General features: G+C 38.2%; 1 protein-coding gene across 1 annotated transcript in view; it reads right to left on the bottom strand.

Moving 5' to 3' along the window:
* The window catches only part of LOC102473797 (pregnancy zone protein), a 68,744-nt gene that overhangs the window by 41,731 nt on the left and 4,648 nt on the right, over positions 1–22,365 (bottom strand). The window contains exons 3-17 of the mRNA XM_006164865.3: positions 22,169–22,328; positions 21,943–21,995; positions 18,799–18,819; positions 17,894–18,062; positions 17,373–17,457; positions 14,129–14,240; positions 13,820–13,934; positions 13,560–13,669; positions 12,745–12,906; positions 10,831–11,058; positions 10,519–10,582; positions 6,684–6,826; positions 5,947–6,096; positions 2,078–2,242; positions 1,211–1,310 (exon numbers count right to left, since the gene is read on the bottom strand). Coding sequence (XP_006164927.1) covers positions 1,211–1,310; positions 2,078–2,242; positions 5,947–6,096; positions 6,684–6,826; positions 10,519–10,582; positions 10,831–11,058; positions 12,745–12,906; positions 13,560–13,669; positions 13,820–13,934; positions 14,129–14,240; positions 17,373–17,457; positions 17,894–18,062; positions 18,799–18,819; positions 21,943–21,995; positions 22,169–22,328 — 1,837 coding nt within the window. The remainder of the gene's footprint in view (positions 1–1,210; positions 1,311–2,077; positions 2,243–5,946; positions 6,097–6,683; positions 6,827–10,518; positions 10,583–10,830; positions 11,059–12,744; positions 12,907–13,559; positions 13,670–13,819; positions 13,935–14,128; positions 14,241–17,372; positions 17,458–17,893; positions 18,063–18,798; positions 18,820–21,942; positions 21,996–22,168; positions 22,329–22,365) is intronic.

Raw genomic sequence — 22,365 nt, 5'->3', positions numbered from 1 at the left:
ATCTCTCCATTCCCTTAGGACTTTGGGCATGGCTGACACAAGTACCATGCATGCTTTTTAAGCCGGTAGGGGTGGGATTCAAACTACATTTGGCCATGCAGGATCCAGCTCCTTAATTATTAGGCCACTAACCAGTTCAGTTATTATTTTAAAAAAATATTTAAGCAGTCAAAAATATTAATGGTTTTGGTACATTATGTTTAGTTATGTTATTGGGTGTTTTGCAAGGCATGAAAGAGCCTTTAGTCAAATTCCTTCAGTTTATTAATGAAAGATTTCAGGATTAGAGAAGAGGCATTACATACACATTCATTTTTTTTTTTTTGAGAGATTTTTGCTATAGGGTACATGTGCTCATCTGAGGGACAGAGAGAGACAGAAAAACAGAAGGCAAGAAATCACTTCCCAGGGGGTTGACTACACCACAGTCCCTTCTCCTCCATTGTCCTCCTGGGATTCTGGGCACGCATGCACATACACCCAGTGTGAGTTATCAGTTGCTGGGTTGGGGACTCAAACTACAGTTGATCATGTGGGAGTCCAGCACCTAAACCACTATGCCACCTGTTGGCCCTAACATACCCATTTCACACATAAGATCTCTGCTTCCTAATCTGAACTCAAAGCATATAAATATGTATTAGCAGATAGACATCAGGAATACTTTGGAGAAAAGGGTAGTCTGAATTATGGGAGAGAGGAATGACAGAGTTGGATGGTGGGCTTCAAATATAAGTAGATATTTTAATGGGAAGTTGAAGCGTCTAGAAATTATTTGAGTAGTTATTTTTTTTTCATTCCATGGCTTATCCTGTGGATTATGAGGTATTTCTATTTGCTTTTACAAGTATGCTCATTTGTCCTCCTTTCTATTTTCAAGATACAGTGTCTCTGTAAATTTCTTTCCAATTCCATATGCAAAATGAGTCTTTCCTGCCATTAGAAATTCTTTCCCCCTCTTACAGTGCACCAGAATCTTGCATTTCATCTGGTTCTGTGCCCAGAAGTACCTGATTCATCTAACAAAACCTCTGGTCAGTTCTATGTTATTTACCAGCTAAGTAACTTTTTAGTAAGAAACAACTAATTTGAGTCTTGATTTTTCTGTGTGTATAAAATGAAGATAATGTTATCTCTCTTAGTTTACCATTTTTTGGCAAAGTAATATTATTGATACAATAGAAAATTAAAAAGCAAGTTGTTATTTTACCTGCATAATATCTATGCCTTGCTGCTTCTGTGGCCGTAAGGATGTTTGAACATAACAGTTTTCGAATTTTTGAGTTTGTGAACACCTTCAATCCCATGCCCTGAAAAGAATGATCCATTATCTCGTATATTTGATTAGAAAATACACTGTTCTTAAAGACAGTAATTCCAATACCCTTATATTATAGTGGTTCCATGGTAATGCATATGCGTCAGGAAGTGTAGAGTAGCAATAGTACTATCCTTGATGGATTATTAAGATTTTATTCCTTGTTTTTTTTACTTGTACTTGCTCGGCTTGTAAAAATTCTAAATATAACTGAAACATCAGGACAAGTGGAAGTTATGTCTAGCCCTTCCTTGTTCTTACTTTCTAACAGAGATCTGGTGTGATCTTGACAGAGACCTTAACCTTTTTCTACATAAATTTTAAAAAATTACGTTTCAAGCATGGTCTCACTGTCATGATCTTCCTGCCCCAGCCTCCTTCCCAATGGGGTCTATCGGTGTGTGTCACCACACCCAGCTCCTTTTTAGACAGGATCTCGCTCTATTGCCTTGAGCCTGTGACTTTCCCACCTCTGCCTCTCTGAGCCTCTGGGGTTGCTTGTGCTGCCACCAGGAACTGACCAGGAACTGAATCCAGGCCTTCTATGTGGTCCCAGCCTGCAAGCACAGGGCTTACTTAGCTGTGTGTACATTGCCGTGGGACCAAATTTAGTTTTTATTGGCTTCATATTTTTTTTAGCTGAAAGGTGAAGAGGCAAATCTAAATAATGACTAAAGATATTTATAGATATAAAGTTTTGCTAACATTTGAAAAGCCACAACCAGCATGTTAATAAGTATTACTAGTTAAGACTTTTACCTTGAGGAAGCTATAAATATCTTCTTCATCAGAACTTGGTAAGGGAACATAGACTGCTCCGCCATGAACAATGTAAGGCTGGCTACATGTTGCTTGTTCTTCCTCCTGCTCCACCGAACTGTTGGGAAAATCAGTGAGATCCTTCACAGTCAGCAGATTATATACCTGTGGCAGTGGAGAGATCAAAAGCAGAACTCTTACCGGCTTTTGTTTAGAAATATTTGGTGAACTGAGGCAAATACGATAATTACCATCACTCTTGTATTACTTTATGTAGTTATTACCATAGGGAGAAGTTAAAGATTTTGTTTATTTTTTATTATTTAAATATATTTGTTGATTTATTTAATTCCATTTGTTATTATTATTTTTTATTTTGATCAGAGAGAGAGAGAGAGAGAGAGAGAGAGAGAAAGGGGAAGTGAGAAAACAAACTGCCAGGTCTGGGACTTGAACTGTAGTTGGCCATGTGGGAATTCAGTGCCTTTAACCACCATGCCATCTGCTGGCCCCAGATTTTATTTTAAACAGTGGTTTTTGTTCTAAAGATGTAAAACCTACCTGGGAAAACACTTTCAAGGATTAACAATATCTTAAATTATGAAGGATTCATTAAAACTTCATTGTAGAGTTTAGAAGTAAAACTGGACCACATATAGTAAGGAAATCTAACTTGCCAATGTGTTTGATGAATAATGAATGTCTCAAGGAATTTAAGTATGAATAATTATTGCCACATGTCAAACTTCAAAGCCTGTTGGGAACCAGCAGTTAGCATAACGGCTATGTCGCTGGACTCCCACGTATTGAACCGCGGTTTGTGTCCCGGACCCGGTGGCTTAAAACTCACGCCGGGCGTGGGCGCATGTGCATACGTGCCCAAAATCCCGAGAGGAGAATGGAGGAGAAGGGATTGCGGCATGACCATCTCCCCTGGGGGGTGATTTCTTGCTTTCTGTCTCTCTGTCTCTCTCTGTCTGTCTGGCGAGCGCACACGCCCTATACCGAAAACCTCTCCAAAAAAAAAAAAAAAAAAAAAAAACCCAAAAAAACCTTCAAAGCCTGTTTAGCTTTATTCTTGCATGACTAAACCTCATAGGCATATATGAGCATGTATCAATGATATTGGACAGACCAATGTCTATGTGATTGCAAACCCAGCATGGTACTAATGGAAAAGCAATGATGATTGAGACCTGGATAGTTATTCCTAGACTGGGGTAAGACCATGTCTTAATCAAAGAACTTCCAACATTTGGCTGACATGATCTCAGAATTGTGATGGACCAGTAACTCCCAAGGGCCTTGTCCCACTTTGGAACAGGAATGTCAATAGTGATTATTCCATGCCACTTGCAGCACTGTATTCTGTGTGAATGGGAGTAAATAACTTAGTAAATGACTTGAATTCACTGTAGTTCAAGGTCTTCAAAGTTGTAGAGCCTGTATCTCAGGAGCATAATCTACACCAGGACCTGATTTAAATGATGAGATTCAGTATATGAGATGTTGCTATTTTAGGATAAGAAATTTTTTGGGGGAAGAGATTTTTGTTATAGGGGATATTTGCTCACTGGAGAGACAAAGAGAGAAAGACAGTCACAAATCACCCCTCCGGGGGGATGGCCACACTGCAATCTCTTTTCCATTCTCCTCGTAGGATTTTGGGCATGCACGCACATGTGCCTGGTGAATTTCAAGCTCCTGGATCCAGTACTCACACTGCAGTCAGCCATGTGGGAGTCCAGCGCCTTAACCACTATGCCACCTGCTGGCCCCTAGACCTTGGGGTGAGGAATGAAGTATTTCCTATGTAGAAGGGTCATGAATCACTGGGTATCAGAGAGGAAGCTTTGAAGACAGCCTTCAGAATTAGCCTCAACAAGCTCTGTCCCTTCCTATGCATACCTTGGTTCTCCCGCAATCAATAGAGTTGAGTTGCACACACAAGAAGATAATGTGGAAATGAGCACAAGTGATTTCTAATGCTAGGTCATAAAAGAGCCTGCACCTTTGGCTCTCTTGGATCATTTGCTTTGGAGAAATCAATTGCCTGTTCTGAGGAGGTTCTGGCAGTCTATGAAGTTTGTGTAGCCTGAGACCTCCTGTAACAACGTGTGAGAAATCCATCTGGGAAATATCTCCCGACCTCGGTCAAGTCTTCAGATGACAACAGTCCTGGCCAACATGTTGATCATAATCACATGACAGATTGCTAGCCAGAAAATTACCAGCAAAGCCACTCTAAATTTCAGATTCAGAGAAAATTGCATGGGACAATAAATGTTTACTGCTTTTGGCACTGTTTTGGGGAAAATTGTTATGCAGAAATAGAGAGCTAACACAAATACCCTTTATACTTCTTTATGTATTTATCTGTTTACCTTGTTCTTGAGTAGAAGAATGAAATAGGCACATAATGAGCATGTTTTATCTATGTTGGATGGACATATGTTTTTAAAGTGATTGCTCAAAGCAAGTGAGCTTCAAAATTTTTATAATCTCAAGAGCCTAAATGTCCAGTTATGTTTATTATTTCTTCTAAACTCTTTAACACTCAGTGGTTTATTATGCAATTGTAGTAGCTGTTAAGTTTATATGACTAAATGGAACAGGATAGACATAACATTTTGTGAATAGACTAAATTTCTTTAATACATGCTGCAAACACTAGTTTAGACTAGACTATCACACCCAGAGACAATTAAAAAAATCAGGTATGTTTCCAAAGAAAATATCCAGAGACAAGATTGTTTCAGGTTAACTTCTTGATGTCATTTTCTAATTAAAATATAGAAAAATGGTCATTGTCTTCTGTGAATAACTATTATGATATGAAGAGTATTTTGAACTGTTAATAAAATACTAACTGAGGTTGAGAAGAATTTAGATTACATGCTCCAATCTGAATAAAGTTAATTTTGATAATTACAATTGCAACAAAGATGTTTGATATAATTATCTTGGTTTTAAAATTTAATACATACGAAGTAGAAACTAGAACAAACACAAAAGGAACTTTAATATTACTGATGTACCTTACAACAGTGAAAGATAATAATACCTTGCAAATATTGATCCTTTTAAATGTTGATTCATTCATTAAATGGTGATTTGGTTAAAGCTATTAAATTTGGTATAACTTTTTGTCAATGATAGACTCACAGTGTGTGTCTTTTTTTTTTGCTTTATATTGAACATTTTCAAAATATGAGTAATCTAATTTTAAATAGGTTAGATAAGTAGCTTCTGAACTTTTCATTTTTGGTAGTTGGGTTTTTCAAAAACTATATTTGGTAGTTTTTTTTTTTTCAAATGGCAATTATTAGCTAATTCTTCACCTTTATTTTACCGAGCCACATATAGCTTTTTTTTTAAAAAAAATATTTATTTTTGTTTTGTTATTTTCAAGATGGAGCATTTGTGCACACATGTGAGAGAGAAATAGGGGGAGAGAAGGAAGAACACCCTTCAGGAGTCCCTTTCTTCCATATTCCAGGCTATAGATCCTGGGCACTCACCTTAGTAAGTGAGATTTCATAGAAATAAGTTGTAATGTGGAAGGGGTCAAAATTTTCAGGCAGAGTTTCAGAATCACATGTCACCTGTGCCATTTACTTCTGGGTAATTAGGTACAAATCTCTCAACCATTTTGAATCTTAGTTTCCTCATTTTAAAATGGGGCTATTTCTCTTCAGGATGTTGGGAGGATTAAACGAGAAAACTTAGGTGAAAAAGCTTGAGAACTCTCAAGGCCTTCGTAAACGGTATGTATTTTTATTTGTTGTATTTTACTCCCAGTGGAGGCTTCTCTTGCTCTGAGCCCCTTGCATGCCCCTTCCGAATCCCCGAGACTGCCAGGAACTCACCGAGGATGCAGAGAGCTCGGCCTCTGGTCTCATGAGCAGCACACTTTGGTCCACAGCGCGGAGGGCACAGAGAGATTTAGGAGAAGCTGCAACTCTCAGGTGGACATGTGAGGCTGGGCCACTTTGTGCCGGGCTGAAGTTCAAATCCACCTGTAGGAAATGAGGGAAAAGCCACCCCTCATTTTCTCCAGTTCCGTGAGCGTGCAGTCACCTGTTCTTCCTGTGTCATCCTTCATGTGCACCTTTACATGACTATGCTGGTAGCGGCCTTCAGGAGCCAGTTCTCACATTTTTCCTTCCTTCTCTGTTTATTGAAAAGGTTTATCCAATAGTTCAGTCTTGTCCTTAGGAGACAACTGAGAGGTCATAATTATAGGTAGCTTGTTTGGTGTTTGGAGGCCTAGCTTTGCCTTTGATGCATGATAAGCTGAGTCTAAGTATTTATGCTTGTCCCTCAAGTTTCTGGAACTTTCGAGTCTTGATATCTTACATTCTCTCACAACCGAATCGGCAGAGGAGAACACCATGGACAAAACTGAATTGTGTCTTATGTGGTAGTAACTTTGTGTAATTGAACACACGCTATACTGGCTATCTGGAGATTTCACTGTCTTAGACTGGTTGGGCACTGTGGGTGACTCGTTTTAGTTCTGGACTCAGTTTTTATTGGGGTAAAATACGTAGTAACTATGGTATAATTTCTTTGTGTTCTTATAGTGCTAAGTGTAAGCACTTACCTTGTTGGCTAGACAGTTTTCAATCTCATATTTCTCAGAATCTCCTATCATTTCTCCATCTGGTAACATGGTGAAGAGGAACACTCGGGCAATGGGAGCAACATCTGCTTCCACAGGGAAGGACAAGGAGAAGCTGCCTTTCACTGGAGCAAGAGAGTGGGATGAAATGGTCACGGCCAGGACACTGAGGATGGGTCTAATCCAGCCTAGAACTACGTCTGTGGATTCAGTGGCGTAGTCTCTTCAAATGTCGTTCTAGTCATGTGCTGAAATTAATAGGCGGATGTGTCCCGTAGTGGCCTCAATTATAGAATAAGTTAATGAAGTTCCCTTTGTTCATGTGTTTCTTTAATATGATTTTTCATCTAACAGATGCCTAAATTGACCAGAGTATCGATAATTCCATTTTTCTGAACAGATGATGGGGTCTTTAAAAATGCATGTCATGAGAAAACTATGCATGGATGTAAAATTAAAGTACCAACATAAACTGGTACTTTAAATCCATTTTGCCACAAGTTTTTTGAAATCCTCATGTGTACATGCCGAATGCCAACCATTTGATTTAGACTTCAGACCAGAAGTGACTCACAACTTAAATATAGTTATAATTTGCAAGATCTAATCACAGAGTTTGTTTTTTCAAATATATGACTTAAAAAATATTACTCATGATAAAACAGGTGCATGTACTAGAGAAAAAGAGAAAGAGAAAGAGAGAGAGAGAGAGAGAGAGAAATAAGAGCCCTCCACAGGGTTCAGTCATGCTGCAATCCCATTTTTCACTCTTCCAGGCCCCCTCAGGATCCTGGGTGAACATGCACGTGTCCAGTGTGTTTTCAGGCCAACCAGATTGGGAACTGGAACCCTGACTGTTCTGTGGCTTCCAGCACTGCAGCCCTGTATGCTACCAACTGAGCCATAGAGGCTATTTTTATGATAGGATTAAGAGGTTGAAACAACCATGGGGGAAGCATGTGTGAGTCCAGCGACATAACTGTTAAGTCGCTGGACTCACACATGGCCAACTGCAGTTCAAGTTCTGGACCCAATGTCTTGAAACTCACTCCAGGTGCATGAACATGAGTGCCCAAAATTCTCAAAGGAGGGTGGAGGAAAAGAGACAGTTGCATGGCCATCCTCCCCCAAGGGGTGATTTCTTGCCTTCTGTCTCTCTCTCTCCGTCTCTCCAGCAACACATAAGCCCTATTGCAAAAATCTCTCAAAAACAAAACAAAACAAAACAAAAAACCAAAATCTATGGGATTAAGAGTCAAGATCTTTAGGAACTGATTATAATTGGGGTAATAAGAGTGGGACCTCAATGACTGAATTCTGGTGGGTTTATAAGGAGAAAGGATGAGACAGAGAGACACAGACACCAAGGACTCGCCATATGACGCTCTGCAGTGTCTCAGGACTCTGCAAGCATCTCCATCAACACAAAGGCCCTCGCCAGACATGGCGCCTCACTCATGGACCTCCTGAAACCAGAGATGAATAAAGTTTACTCTTTATAAATTACCCAGTCTGTGGTATTCAGAAGAGCAATGAAACAATGCTTTAAAACATAAGCTAAAATAGGAAATAAGTAGATTGAAATGTAATAAAAAGACAAAATATGGCAGATATTTTTTTCTTTTGGAAAGAATAGTTAAAGGAAATTAAGCTGTTCAATAATAAAATTTGTGAAGGCCTTGTTATTTAAAATCCGAATCCTGAATTTTGAACAGACTTAGTAATTGTTCTGAAATTAGTAATTTATGCTGTGCAGAATAGTGGAAGAAGAGAATAATATGAGGAAACTTAACTTTAGCAATAAAAAAGTTGAATTTAGGCAAATTGTGAACAAAGTTTGTTCTTCTATTATAGAAGGTTCAGAATTTTCGGCAATTTTTAAATAGAGAGCAAATTGGTAATAACATAGTTATATCGGGTCGTTAGAAAAGTCATGATGCAGTTTTACATAGCGAAACAGAAAACTGTCACAACTTTTCTGAAGACCCAATAATATGTGGTTAAAATAGTTTCATGATAGGTATTATAATTTAAATAACAGTATAGAGAAATTCTTTCCATGGTGGCTCAATTATCTTCAATAAGTTTTCATGTTAACTTCATGAAGTAAATAAATAACTGTCCCTTATATTGCTACATAGAAATTTCTTGATAGAATTTTTCATAAAGTTCAAATTAAAATATTAGAAAAGATAAAAAAGCAAGTAAACAAATAACATTTTTTAAAGAATGATTTATTTATTTATTTATTTATTCATTCATTTATATTAATCTGACCAGAGAGAAATACAGAAAGAAAGTGAGAAAGTAACCCACCAGGTCCAGGACTGGAACCATGGTTGGCCATGTGGGAGTGTCCAGCACCTTAACCACCACACCACCTGCTGGCCTCAACAAATGACTTTTTAAGTTACTCAACTATTGGGACCAGCAATGGCATGGGGTTCTACATGGCTAATTCCATGATTCAAGTCCTGGATCTGGTGTTTTGAAAATCATGCTGGGCATATGCATGCATGCTCAAAATATCAAGAGGAAAATGGAGAAGGGATTGAGATATGGTCATTTGCCCTTGGGGGTGATTTCTCACTTAACCCCTCTGTCTATTCTATGTCTCTCTCTGCCTCTCTTGGGCAAGTACATGCACCCTTTGGCAAAACCCTAAAAAAAATGATACTCAGCTGTTTCTTTGACTGTGTTAAATGTGGCATTATTAAAAAATTAGAGAAGAAGATGTATTGAAGGGGTAAAATGTACCCAGTAGGGCCATTTCCATATCTAATTATCCTTATGGTAATGTTGGGAAAATTGATATTCAAAACTGACAATAATCTTTAATGTTTAATTCAAACAGCTATTAATTGTTTAGAGTGCTCATTAGTAACTTGCTTTAAACTGAGAAAATACTTCTTTCACTACTGTTTCAATGTTCCTTATTGAAAAATAAAAATACAATCGATATTCTATAACTTGATAAAGAAAGGAAGCATAAAATAAAAGTAAATATCAAAGACAAGGAACAAATCCTAACATCAATAATTAAGTTTAGCTCTGGGGTGAGGCGGAGGTTAGTGAAATGTTTGCCTGCATTTCAGTTAATTATAAGAGTGCTCCTGGGCGGCTCTCTTTTTAGGGGCCTAATCTGTGATGTGTTGAATTAATAGTAGCAAAAAATGCTCATCCCCTTTTCTCCAATTTATGCATAAATAAACCCAATTTCATGTATGAAATATTCAATGTCTGGAACAGAAAGAAATACCACCATTCTCCTTCCCCATTTCTCATAATGGTTAGCTGTGTCTTTTCTGTAATGTTAAGATGATCAAGGTGCATTTATTGTCAGAAAAACAAGCTTAGATTCTTTTAAAAAGAATTATTTACTTATTTATTTTTAAAATTTGACTGGAGAGGGACAGAGTGAGAAAGGGAAAGTGAGAAAGCAAGCCACCAGGTCTGGGACTTGAACTGTGGTCAGCCATGTGGGAGTCCAACACCTCAATCACCATGCCACCTGCTGGCCCCCAAGCTTAGATTTTTAATAGATTTTAATTTTAATGTCAGAAGAGACATTGTGAAACAATTGTGTGTTTTGGTTGAGGGCCTGATAGATTGACAGTAAATAATCAAATTTATCTGTTGATGAATTGATGAATAAAAAATGCCCAAAAGTCCTTAAGAAGCTCTTACTTTTCCTTAGTGTCCTCCCTCCAACTGTGAGAGAATAATGGGACTGACTTTCCCATTTGTGAACAGTCGCCGGAGGGTGAAGATGAATGTGTTAGGACTAAAATGGGGAGATGGATTTGAGGGTACTCACTGTCTCCTGACTCTACAGGCAGCACTTGGGTTCCTGATCTGATGATGCCTCCCTTGGCCATGATCTGAAATGCAAAATCAACAGAAAAGGAATGCGTGTTGAGCCCCACACAGTTCTCAACATCCTATCCCACACGTGACACACTTGTGGAGGTTGTCTCTGCTGATGAGAATCTATCTCGTAGGTCAAAGAATCCAGGGAACATGAGTGAGAAAGCAAGATGCTGAAGCATATTTTGACACTCCTGGTCTCATCGTCTCACCGCTTTCGTCTGCTGAGAGCTCCAAAAACACTCCGTGTCTTTATTCTTACCAAGTAATAGACAATGAGCTCTCTTAGCTCCTTTAAGGCCTCTCCATTCAGTATATAGTGTGCCTTGATAGTCTGTGTCTGGCCGCAGGGCAGGGTACCAGCCACAGGTTCCAGGTAAATGTAGCTCCCACTGAAGGAGAACACGTGATGTGCAGTGTGCTGAGCGTCCTGGTGTTCTTCTTGTACCCACACGTAGTTATAGCACAACCTGGGCAGCTCAAGGTAGGCCTAATAAAACAGCGAAACAAAGAAATAAAATTGTCTCGAAATCCTTCATTTTGGATCCTCACCGAAATGAATAGTGAAAATGAAGGCTTTTCTGATCCGAAATGCCCTGTAATTCTTCCTCTTCCCTGTTCACCACCAAATAAACAAATTGTGAGTTCTCCCTCCATTGCAGATATTAAAAGGAAATTATCCACAAATTTATCTCCTTTGCTCTGATTCCCTTATCATTACTTTGACTTTTTTCCCTGCCCCTCAGAGCTATATGAAAATGTCCCAACTTACTATAATAAATGATCCAAACAAATAAAAAAGGGAGGTTTCAGATAATAGAAGTGTAAATTGGTCTAATTAAAATTCTATTACACACGTAAGAAGGCATGTCAAAAAGTTCATGAAAAAAGTGAAATTAATATACTAGTTTATTCTGGTGCCAAAATATTTCTGAAACTCGTATGTGGTTTTCTTATGATCCACATTTGCCCTGATCTTTATGAAGACTACATATGTGCATTATATAGAGTACCTATTGAGTTTCAAATTTTTTATAAATAGTAATAATCATTATCAGTAAATCAGAATTTATGCTTCTTACTATTACTTTGACTTTCAGGCTTTTTTTTTCTTTTTTTTTTTCCTGCTAGAGGGCAAGTGTGCTAGCTAGAGAGAGTGAGAGATGAGGGAGAGAGAAAGCACTCCTCAGGGAAAATGGTTATGCCACAATCCTTTCTCCATCTTTCAATCTTGACAAGATTTTGGGCACACTCACACATAAAGCCACAGGCACTCAAACCACCAGGTTGGCATGTGGGATCCAGCTGCCCTAACCACCAGATCACAGACTGGCCCAACTTCCAGTTTTTAGAACCTGTGTGGCTTCTGAACTTTAACCTTTGTAACTATCGAGTAGCTCATTCCACCTATTTCCTTAGCTCTTTTCTAAATTGATTAGGCCTACTTCATAGACTCCTCTATTTGTTATCATAATAATGTTTGTATTATTTTAAAAAGCATTGCACTTAAACCTAACACACTAACAATTTATAAGTCTGTTTATTCTTTTGGACACTGTTCATCTTTTTGCCCCTCGGGAAAAGCAGGTATCTATTACACAAAAATCAGTAAACATCTTTATATGGTCTAAAAAGGAATTAACCTATGAGCATTAGGAATGAAAATAATTTAAGTGCTATTTATTGACGCTGAGATCAGTAAGTTGTAATGTTTTACTACTTGTTTATTTGAGACTACAAACATGGAAACTTTTTTAACCACAAAACACTTTTGATCATCATTATTTGGTAATATATATTAAGTGTGTGTGTGTGTATCCTGTGATTGCTTTATGAAATACCGCAATAGATGTACAAAATTACATAAAACATAATACACCAATTATAGAAACAGCTGATAACTGTTCTAGACCCAAATAAAATATTTCCTGGAATAGTACACAGAATTTTACACGTAATGCTAATGGAATTATCAGGCACTTCTGTGGTACATTTTCTAACGCTTTCATTTCTTGCGTGTGAAATTCTATTGTCCTCAAATCTATAACCTCAAAGTTGGACAACAGCTTCTTATTTTTCTCTTAAGTTTAATCCGTGTTTCTTCCCTTTTGAGTATATCACTTTTACTTATGTTTCTCTTTGTAGTCAGTTTTTTTTTTTTTCCCCCTGTACTTACCCTGATAAAAAGTTTGTTTGTCAGGACATTGGTAGTGTTGATTGAAAACTGTATGAGACCCTGCTGGTTGGTAGTTGCATTGAAAATATAATTGGCTTCATTTGCAGCAATGAAGATGCGTTTTTTGGGGATAGGCACACCTTTCCCATCCACCAGGAGCACCTACAGAAAAAAAGCCCTTGGTAATTTCTGTGGATAACACCCAGACAGAAATGGGACTCAGGTGAATGAATGCCTTTGGTGCCGTAACTGAATAAACAAAAGTAAACAAAAACAGCTTTTTATATTTACTACAAAACTTTCATTATGGTTCTCATGTCTTTCATAGCTTGTCTATTCTTGAACATTTGCAGCCTTTCCATTAAGACCAGGGAGATTTTTAATAACTACAATGTGCCACTTAACATACCCTGAGTCTAACAGAAGTGAACTTGAGATATGTGCTTTTCCTTCTTCACCTAGATGGAGCCTGGAAGACTTGGCTGTGTACGGAGCTCAACTCTTACCAGCTAATCAAGTTACTTCACTTCTCGGTACCTCAGTTTCCACTTTCGTCAAATTAGGGATCATAGCATTGCCTCCTTCATAGTATTAAAATAGTAGCACTGAAGATGAAATACATTAACCCACTTAAAATGTATTAGAGGATATCTGGCACACAGTTACTATAATTTACTATTGATAATTTATTATATTATTGTTATTATTATTTTGGTCATATTAATTAATTGATACTAACCAGTTATGGACTACAGGATTGTACCCTGGGCTTGGGGATATTAAGCCTGCTTACCCGTGAAACACAAAACACTCACCTGTCCAAAAAAGGGAAGTCCTCGTCTAAAATGTGAATCCACGTTCACGAACGTGAGTTTGGTTAAAATTTTTGTAACTTCAATGGTTCCATTTCCATAAACTGTCAGGTCTGAAAAAATATATAGAAAAGGGTAAGTACTCTTGGAATTTACTTCAGCCTAATTGCTTTTTTGAAAACCTCCTTTATGACCCTTATGTCGTTATGAGAAATAAATCAAAATTTATTGTTTTATCTCCTATAGTCACGTGATACTCAAACCTGTTCCTTCTTCTCTGATCTTGGCCCTCACGCTAATTTCCATTTCATAGCCTGCATGTTTAATCTGGAGCAAGTTCGTCTTCACTTGTTGGGTGACGCAACCATCGCTGTTGAGCTGAGAACATAGAAAACAGTGAATGTCATGACGATTAAGATCATTAATTACTGAATCTACACTACTCACTTTCTGATACCAAGGCATTTTCTTTGGGTTAAATATGTTTCTTGACTTTCAAGAATTTAATATTCATATATAGTTAGGAAGAGGGGGTATCTCACAGTTAGTATGCGAGAATGCTGCAGACTGACCTCTTGGCTGAATTTCTCACAGAAAATTTGCTTGTAGCAATTGGTAGCGTGAAGTAGTTTTCTGCACATGTTCACGGTTGCATGTCCGGGGACTGGCTTCCCATAGGTATATCTGTCAGATGAGAAGTAAGTCAGAAACTGAGCAAGTCTTTCTGCATTCTCAACAACAAACTCTTGACAGAATGGTTCTGCTCTCCAGTTCCCTATACATCTTTATCATTACACTAATTGGAAATGACTGGAAATTGCCTCTCTCAAAGAAATATGACCCATTAAACCTTTGAAACTTTACTGCTCTGCACCACTACAGTCACTTTGGGGTTTAAAAAATTTTCTTTCATTTAGTCTATTTATTTTTTATCATTCTTTTTATTTTGTTACTATATAACCAAGACTTATTCTGTATACTAAATGAACAAATCTAGATAATAAATAGAAAATAGAAAATAGGGCTGGCTCCGTAGACATATGACTGACCACAGTTTGAGTCCTGGCTGGTTGCTTGGGCATGTGTATATGTGCTCAAAGTCCTGACGGGATGGAGAACCGGATGAAAAATGATTGTAGCATGACCACGCCCCACTAAGGGAAGCTTTTAATCTCTGTCTCCAAAAAGTGCACATACCCTCTGGTAATAAAAAATTTTAAAATAAAATAAATAAAAATTGGTAAAAAAAAAAGACTAGAACTAAATAAATAATAAATAAGCAAACCCAACACACACAATCATAACATGCACCCAAACACATACACGTTCATGTACACTATACTCACAAACAGAAAGAGATATCTCTAAGAATACCATGGAGTATATTTAAAAAAGTAATTTCGATAGTTGTGAATGTATGGGTACTCTATGCTTGTGTTAGTTCTTTCATGCTCTTATTTCATAAAAATGAAAATAATTGCTAATAATTTTGCTTTGGATCTTAGTGTTCTTTCTTATTTGCAAATGCCTCTGATGTTATTTCAAAAAAAAAAAAAGGAATAAGAATGATTTATTCTGAAATGTCTGTCCAAGATAGAGATCCACCCTAGGATGCCATTGAGTAAGACAAATGATTGCTCGGGCATTGTTCTGAGGCAGAACTGAAGCAGAAGCCCAGACATCTTGGTGTTCCAGTATATTTAGGCTGACATATTTCTTTACCCTGCAGGTTCCCTCTGCTATTGCTTGTTTGCCAAAATTGAGTCCATTTTCAATGTTAAAGAGAACTGAATGAGTTATCTATAATCACAAAAGGTAAAAATGGGGGACCAAATGGGGGACCAGCAGATGTCCTAATGGTTGTATCACTGGACTCCCATGTTCAACCACAGTTCAAGTCCTGAAGCTGGAGGCTTAAACTCATGCTTGGGTGAGTGTGCATGCGTGCCCAAAATCCCAAGAGAAGAATGGAGGAGAAGGGATTGTGGCGTGGCCGTCCCCCTGGGGGGTGATTTCTCTCTTTCTGTCTTTCTGGTGGGTGCACATGCCCTATAGTAAAAATCTCTCTTTAAAAAATAAGGTAAAAAATGAAAAAGAACCTCATAGCTTAGGCCTAGTCACTAAACTTACTGCTGAGGAAGAGGAGGTTTGGAGGAACAGCAGACGCCTAGTTAATCTAGAGAATTACTAGTAGGAGGTATATACTCATGACGCTGAGCCAAATACTCTTTATAAGCATAGTGTAAGTGGCTGAATTATTTATGTGTAAGTCATAGCTATTAAATCCCAATTATGGGCTTTTCGTGATAATTTTTCTTCCAATTTTTAGGTTTCCCTGCCCCATTTTTAGTCAATCTTTTCAGATCATCTTTCTTCCTCAATACAGGATTAGTATTTATGGCATACATGTGAAGAAAAGAGAAAATGAAATTGCCTGGATTAGAAATTCTGGGAGAGGGGCCATCAGATGGTGTAGCAGTTATGCCCCTGGATTCCCACATGGGTAGCCACGGTTCGAGCTCTAGACACAGTGGCTTGAAAATCACACGGGTACTTGTGTGTGTGTGTGCCCAAGATCCTGGGAAGACGATGGAGAAGAAGGGATTGCAGTGTGGCCATCCACCCTAGGGGGAGGGGGTGATTTCTCACTTTCCCTCTCATTCTTCTCTCTCTCTCTCTCTGGTGAGCACATGCACTCAAAGGCAAAAACCTCTTAAAAAAAGGAAATTCTGGGAGAGATCATCTTTTATATTAGTAAACAGATTTTACTGTCCTTACACCAAGAGTATCTATGTAAAACAGTCAAAGTTCCCTCTTACGTTGCCCAGAGGGGGCATAAACATAACTAAAACAGTGTTCCAGCAGGAGGCAAGCAGGTAGGTCCAGAAAGGAGACATTTAAAAGCTTATTCCCTTCAATAAGTTAATGTAGCAAAACAGATGGTAATAGATTTCAAAAACTTTAAGGTATTTATTGATTCCTATGGCTTGCTTTAAAATATTAGAGCAAGAGAAAAAAACCATAAGAGGAATAAGTGGAGCAAAATCCTGGTAAATTTCATTATTTTTGTAATAGATGATGTGCACAAGAAGTTATATTTTATTATTCTATTCCCTTTTGTACTTGGTTGAAATGTCCATTGTAGAGAGTTGGGGGAAAAATGGTAGTTAGGGGTCATAACGATAAAGAACAATGTGTAAACATGCAGCTTTATGAGTCATTTTTAGGACTATAAGAATACCTGACAGTAAATTCAGAATAGTATTGGAAAATAACTTCTAAGTTCAAAAACGTGATATGGAGCCCAGCAGGCAGTGTGGTGGTTGGGACACTGAACTCCCATACAGGTGACCATGGTTTGGATCCTGGACCTGGCAGCTTGCTTTCTCACTTTCTCTTTCTCTCACTCGTTCTCTCTCATAACTGTAGCAAGTTAAAAAAAATAAATAAAATAAGATAAATAATTCTTTAAAAAAGCGTGATCTAGTATCATGATAAGTGAGAAAAATCTCTATATGTTTTAGACATATTACTACGTTTATGGAAAAATGTGATCTCTGAAATTTATCCTAAAAAATGTTAAAGCAAAAAATAAGATGGAGCACATATGGAAATATGTTCATTTTTAAATCATGATTAAGGGTGTCTCTATTCTCTTGTATATTTGAAAATTTTAATAATCAGTCAAAAACAAGTCAATAGGATGATATTAAAAAGTTGCTGAGAGAAAATAAAAGTATAATTCTATACCTAGCTAAATAATCACTCATAATTAAGACAAAATAAAACACTTTAGACAAAACCAATTTAACTCACATTCCACATACTGTTATGTTCACGTTTTCATCCATGATACTGATTATCTTTGGCACCTGAACTTTGACCTCAAACTTGGGAAGCACTGTTAATAGAGATAATTAAAAAAAGGGGGGTTGGTCAACATTTACTGGAAACACAAATATTTTCAACACATCTATAATTTTTCCCAAATCAATACTCTTAAATATATTTTTCAATGAACCAGTCAGTTTTATGATGATAAGATTTAACAGTTCATGCGGAATCTAATGGACTTTGTGACCCCAGCAGAACTCAAGGATACTAAGAAATGATGGACTCTCGCTGAAATAAGCATGTTCATACTTGGCAAAGCATAACTTGCCACTGGAAGTCACCAAGCTCGTATGAGCTTCTGTGTCCACACAATCGCAGTGACCTTAGAAGCAGACACAGCTGACTGTACTCTAACTTCAACATTCCTATGGGAAATTAGAAACATCTATTAGTGGATAACACTCTATGAACCCAAAAGTCATGTCCTTTCCATATTCCATTACCAAATTCTTCCACTGTGAAGGAGTGCTCTGTGTTTCCACCTGATTCTGTATTTACCACCACCTTGTAGGAGCCTTGGATGGGCTCTGATGAGAGGGGGAAGGACAATTCCTTGAGGCCACCCTCTAACTTCATACTCTGCCACTGGGCAATTCGATTTCTTCTGGGGTTCTAAAGGTAAACAAGAAGTGTGAGGAGCTATCATTGAGTTGTGATAGTCCTTGAACATCACAGATGATTTGAGGGGTGGTCATTGGCTTTTCCTTCAGGAAAGACAAATGCAGAAAGCAGATAAAATGTAATAAACCTGACATTTAGGAGTAGGGAGAATTAGTATGTGAAAGTATTTTTTTTTTTGGAGAGGTTTTTGCTATAGGGCACGTATGCTCACCAGACAGACAGGGAGAGACAGAGAGACAGAAAGCGAGAAATCCCCCCCCAGGGGGGATGGTCACGCCGCACTCCCTTCTCCTCCATTCTCCTCTTGAGATCTTGGGCATGCACGCACATGCGCCCAGCGTGAGTTTTTTTTTTTTTTTTTTTTTAGAGATTTTCACTGTAGGGTGCGTGCGCTCGCCAGACAGACAGAGAGAGACAGAGAGACAGAAAGCGAGAAATCCCCCCCCAGGGGGGATGGTCACGCCGCACTCCCTTCTCCTCCATTCTCCTCTCGGGATCTTGGGCACGCACGCACACGCGCCCGGCGTGAGTTTTAAGCCACCGGGTCCGGGACACGAACCACGGTCCACTACATGGGAGGCCAGCGACATAGCCATTACGCCAACTGCTGGTCCCAATATGTGAAAGTTTTTATAATAGTTCATCTGTTTGGAAGATTATCCAAACTTCTTTCTTCCTAAATTTACTCATTTTTTTTTCCTTACAAGATTCTTTGTTTGATGCTTACCTCAAGGTATATCAGTGGAATCTGGATGAAAAAAAGAAATAAGAGATATGATTAGCATTTGACCAAAGGCAATAATTTCAGACTTTGTGTGATCTAACAACTTACAAGGAAGAATAATAGCTGTAGAAAAATTCAACCTACAATATCTAAAACTAGAACTAATCTGCTCAAGGAAATTAGTAAATTATTCTAGGAAGAGAACAAATGATGTTTCAACAACAATTACATGTTGACAATTTTCAGAAAAATATTTGTGAATGACATTTAAATATTGGGTCCTCAGGAAGTCATGATGCATTTTTTGCATAGAAAAATACATCATGGCTTTCCAGATTACCTAATATGTTTGCTAATATGTTAGTAACGTATTAGTAAATGCACTAGTAGATATGTTTACATGTATTTATATTAGCAAACTTCATTCACAAATAATATACTTCAAATACTTAAATCCTCTTAGTAAAGAATGTGACTGGGAGCTGGCCAGTGGCATGGTGTTTAAGGGTGCTGGACTCCCACATTGCTGACCATGGTTTGAGGCCTGGACCTAATGGCTTGTTTTCCCATTATCCCTCTCTCTCTTCCTCTCTCTCTCTCACTTTGTCCCTCTCTGGTCAAATATAAATTAGAAAGTGTATATTAATAGCATTATACATTATTATGATTAGGACTGACAGGAAGGAACCTCAGAATTATTTGGCTAAAAGTAAACCAAGGGGGAGATTAGGACCACTGAAGACCTTCTGCCCAGACTTCACCGGCCAGCTTCTCAGACAAAACAAGGGAACTCATGGAAATACCAGATCAAGAATTTTAAATATTTATAGTGACAAAGCTAACAGAGATGCAAGAGAAGAGAGACAACAAACTCCAAAATATGCAGGAGAAAAGTGACAAGAAGTTCCAGGAGGTGAGGAAGTTCTTGCATTATCTGAAAGAGGAAATTGTTAGAGATGAAGGTTGTAATGCAAGAAATCAAAACCTCCCTTGAAAGTATTAAAAGCAGATTAGATCATGCAGAAGATCAAATCTCAGATGTAGAAGACAGAACCTCTGAACTAGAAAAATTCACCAAAAAGACTGAGAACATTTCCCCCCCCCCCAATGAGAATGGCTATGTCACTGGACTCCCATGTAGTTGATCATGGTTTGAGTCCCTGACCTGGTGGCTTAAACTCACGCCAGGTGCGTGTGTGTGTGCATGCCCAAGATCCCAAGACGAGAATGGAGAAGGGATTGTGGTATGGCCATCCCCCTGGGGGGTGATTTTTTTGCTTTCTGTCTTAAGAAAAAAAGGGCATGGAAAGTAACTGTAGATACCAGAGGGTGGGAGGAAGGAGGGAAATCACAGATGGTGAGATACAGGGAATTAAGGGGGGGGGAGTGGGAGCAAAATATATAAGAAACAAGAAGTGGAAAAGTATTTGTTGACAACATGTATAATAATATCTTTGATTGAGTCAATAAACAGTGTATTCTGCATGGAAAAATCTCATTTTGTATACTGTACGATGTACAGAGAATGAATGTAAATAAATAAATAAATTTTAAAAAAGTAAACCAAGAGGAAGCCGGCAGGTGGCATCATGGTTAAGGGAACTGGACTACCACATGGCCGACTGCAGTTTGAGTCCCTGACCTGGTGGCTTGCTTTCTCACTTTTCCTCTCTTGCTCTGTCCCTTTCTGGTCAAATTGAAAAAGAGAGAAAGGGACCAGCAGTTAGCACAATGGCAATGTTGCTGGACTCTCATGTAGTCGACCATGGTTTGAGTCCCGGACTCGATGGCTTAAACTCATGCAGGGTACATGTGCATGAGTGCCCAAGATCCCGAGAGGAGAGTGGAGGAGAAGGGATTGCAGTGTGGCTATCTCCCCTGGGGGGTGATTTCTCGCTTTCTATCTCTCTCTCTCTGTCTGTCTGGCAAGTGCACACACCCTATAGCAAAAACCTCTCCAAAGAAAATAAAATAAATAAAATAAAAATAAAAAGAAAAGAAAAAGAAAGAGAAATAAAAAAGAAAGGAAGAAAGAAAAGGAAAGAAGAAAGAAAGACAGAAGAAAGAAAGAGAGAGAGAAAGAATGAAAGAAAGTTAAATAAAATAATTCTTAAAAAAAAAAAAAAGAAAAAGTAAACCAAGGGGGCCACCAGATGGTGTCATGGTTATGTCGTTGGACTCCCATATGGCTGACCCGGTGGCTTGGACTCCCATATGGCTGACCTGGTGGCTTAGAAATCACACTGGGCATTTGTGTACGTATGCTCAAGATCCCAGGAAGAGAATAGAGAAGGGATTGTGGCATGGCCATCCCTTTGGGGGGATGATTTCTTACTTTTCCTATCACTGTCGCTGACTCTGTCTCTCTTTGTTGAGTGCACGTGACCTAAGGCAAAAACCTCTAAAAAAAAAAAACAAAAAAACAAAGTAAGCCAAGAGAGCCAGCAGGTTGGTGCGGTGGTTAAGGCACTGGACTCCCACATGGCTGGCTAAGGTTCAAGTCTTGGACTTGCAGCTTGCTTTCTCACCTTCCCTCTTTCTCTCTTTGTCTTGAATGCACATGCCCTACAGCAAATTAAAAAATACATAAAAAACAAAACAAATTTAAAAATTCTTTAAGAAAAGTGAATCAAGAACATTTCTGATAATTTCAATATTGTTTATTGTATTATCTACTTTTTAAAAGTAGCCTCTTCCTTTACCTTAATGTTGAAGACTAGCTGGCAGAAGGGACACTCACTTAGTGTAACTACATAAATATTATGCATATTCTATGATGTATGTAATTTATTTTATGTATACCTATTTGGAAGAACTAAAATTCTTCAGTAATTTTATAATCATAAACTCTTGGAGAGCATGGGTATGAATAGCATCTAACTTGTCTTGTGCCTCTTTGTTGTTCTAAATACAACGTGCTCAGAACGGCAAATGTGGTTGACATTGCCAGACTGGTTAACTACCGTTTGAAGAGAAATGACCTCTTCATCTTTTGCCCCTCAATTTTGCCTGCACTAAGACTCTAGATCTGTGGTGAGGCTGGAGCAAGGAAGATCTTTCATCTTCTTGTTTTTCTTGGCCCTCCCTACTCTTTTGGGTGAGCATTTCCACCCTAATCCTTCCCAAACCTTAGATATGGATGCTTACCAGTTCATTTCGGGGATGAAAATTTTCATCCATGGAAACAACACGGAATTTTACTAAAACGAAACCAAAAATCTCTGATAAGATTGAGACATGATAAAGCAAATAATTTGGGTAATAAGATAGGGGGAAAATGGGTTGGGAAAATGGTAACTTTGGCTGGAAAATCTGCCGAGAGGGTGACCCTCACTTCTCAGCATTGCCCGACTAGTAGAATTTCTCTACATACCTGTCTGTCCTGGTTTATAGATGGGTTTGTCTGTCTGGATGAAGACCAGACTTTGTGTATTCTTTACTAGCACTGTGTTCCTCTTCCTGAAATCTTGTGTAGGCCCCTTTATCTGGACAGTGAGGAATGCCACCTCTGAAGAGAGCGAGATCCTTGGGAGCTAAAAAAAAAAAAAGAATTTTCTTTTTAAGTGAAGA

The sequence above is a fragment of the Tupaia chinensis genome, unplaced genomic scaffold (genome assembly GCF_000334495.1).
Source record: "Tupaia chinensis unplaced genomic scaffold, TupChi_1.0 Scaffold143747_1, whole genome shotgun sequence".
Taxonomy (NCBI): Eukaryota; Metazoa; Chordata; class Mammalia; order Scandentia; family Tupaiidae; genus Tupaia; species Tupaia belangeri.
The sequence above is the reverse complement of the archived record's forward strand: the minus strand, read 5'-3'. Positions and strand labels throughout refer to the sequence as shown.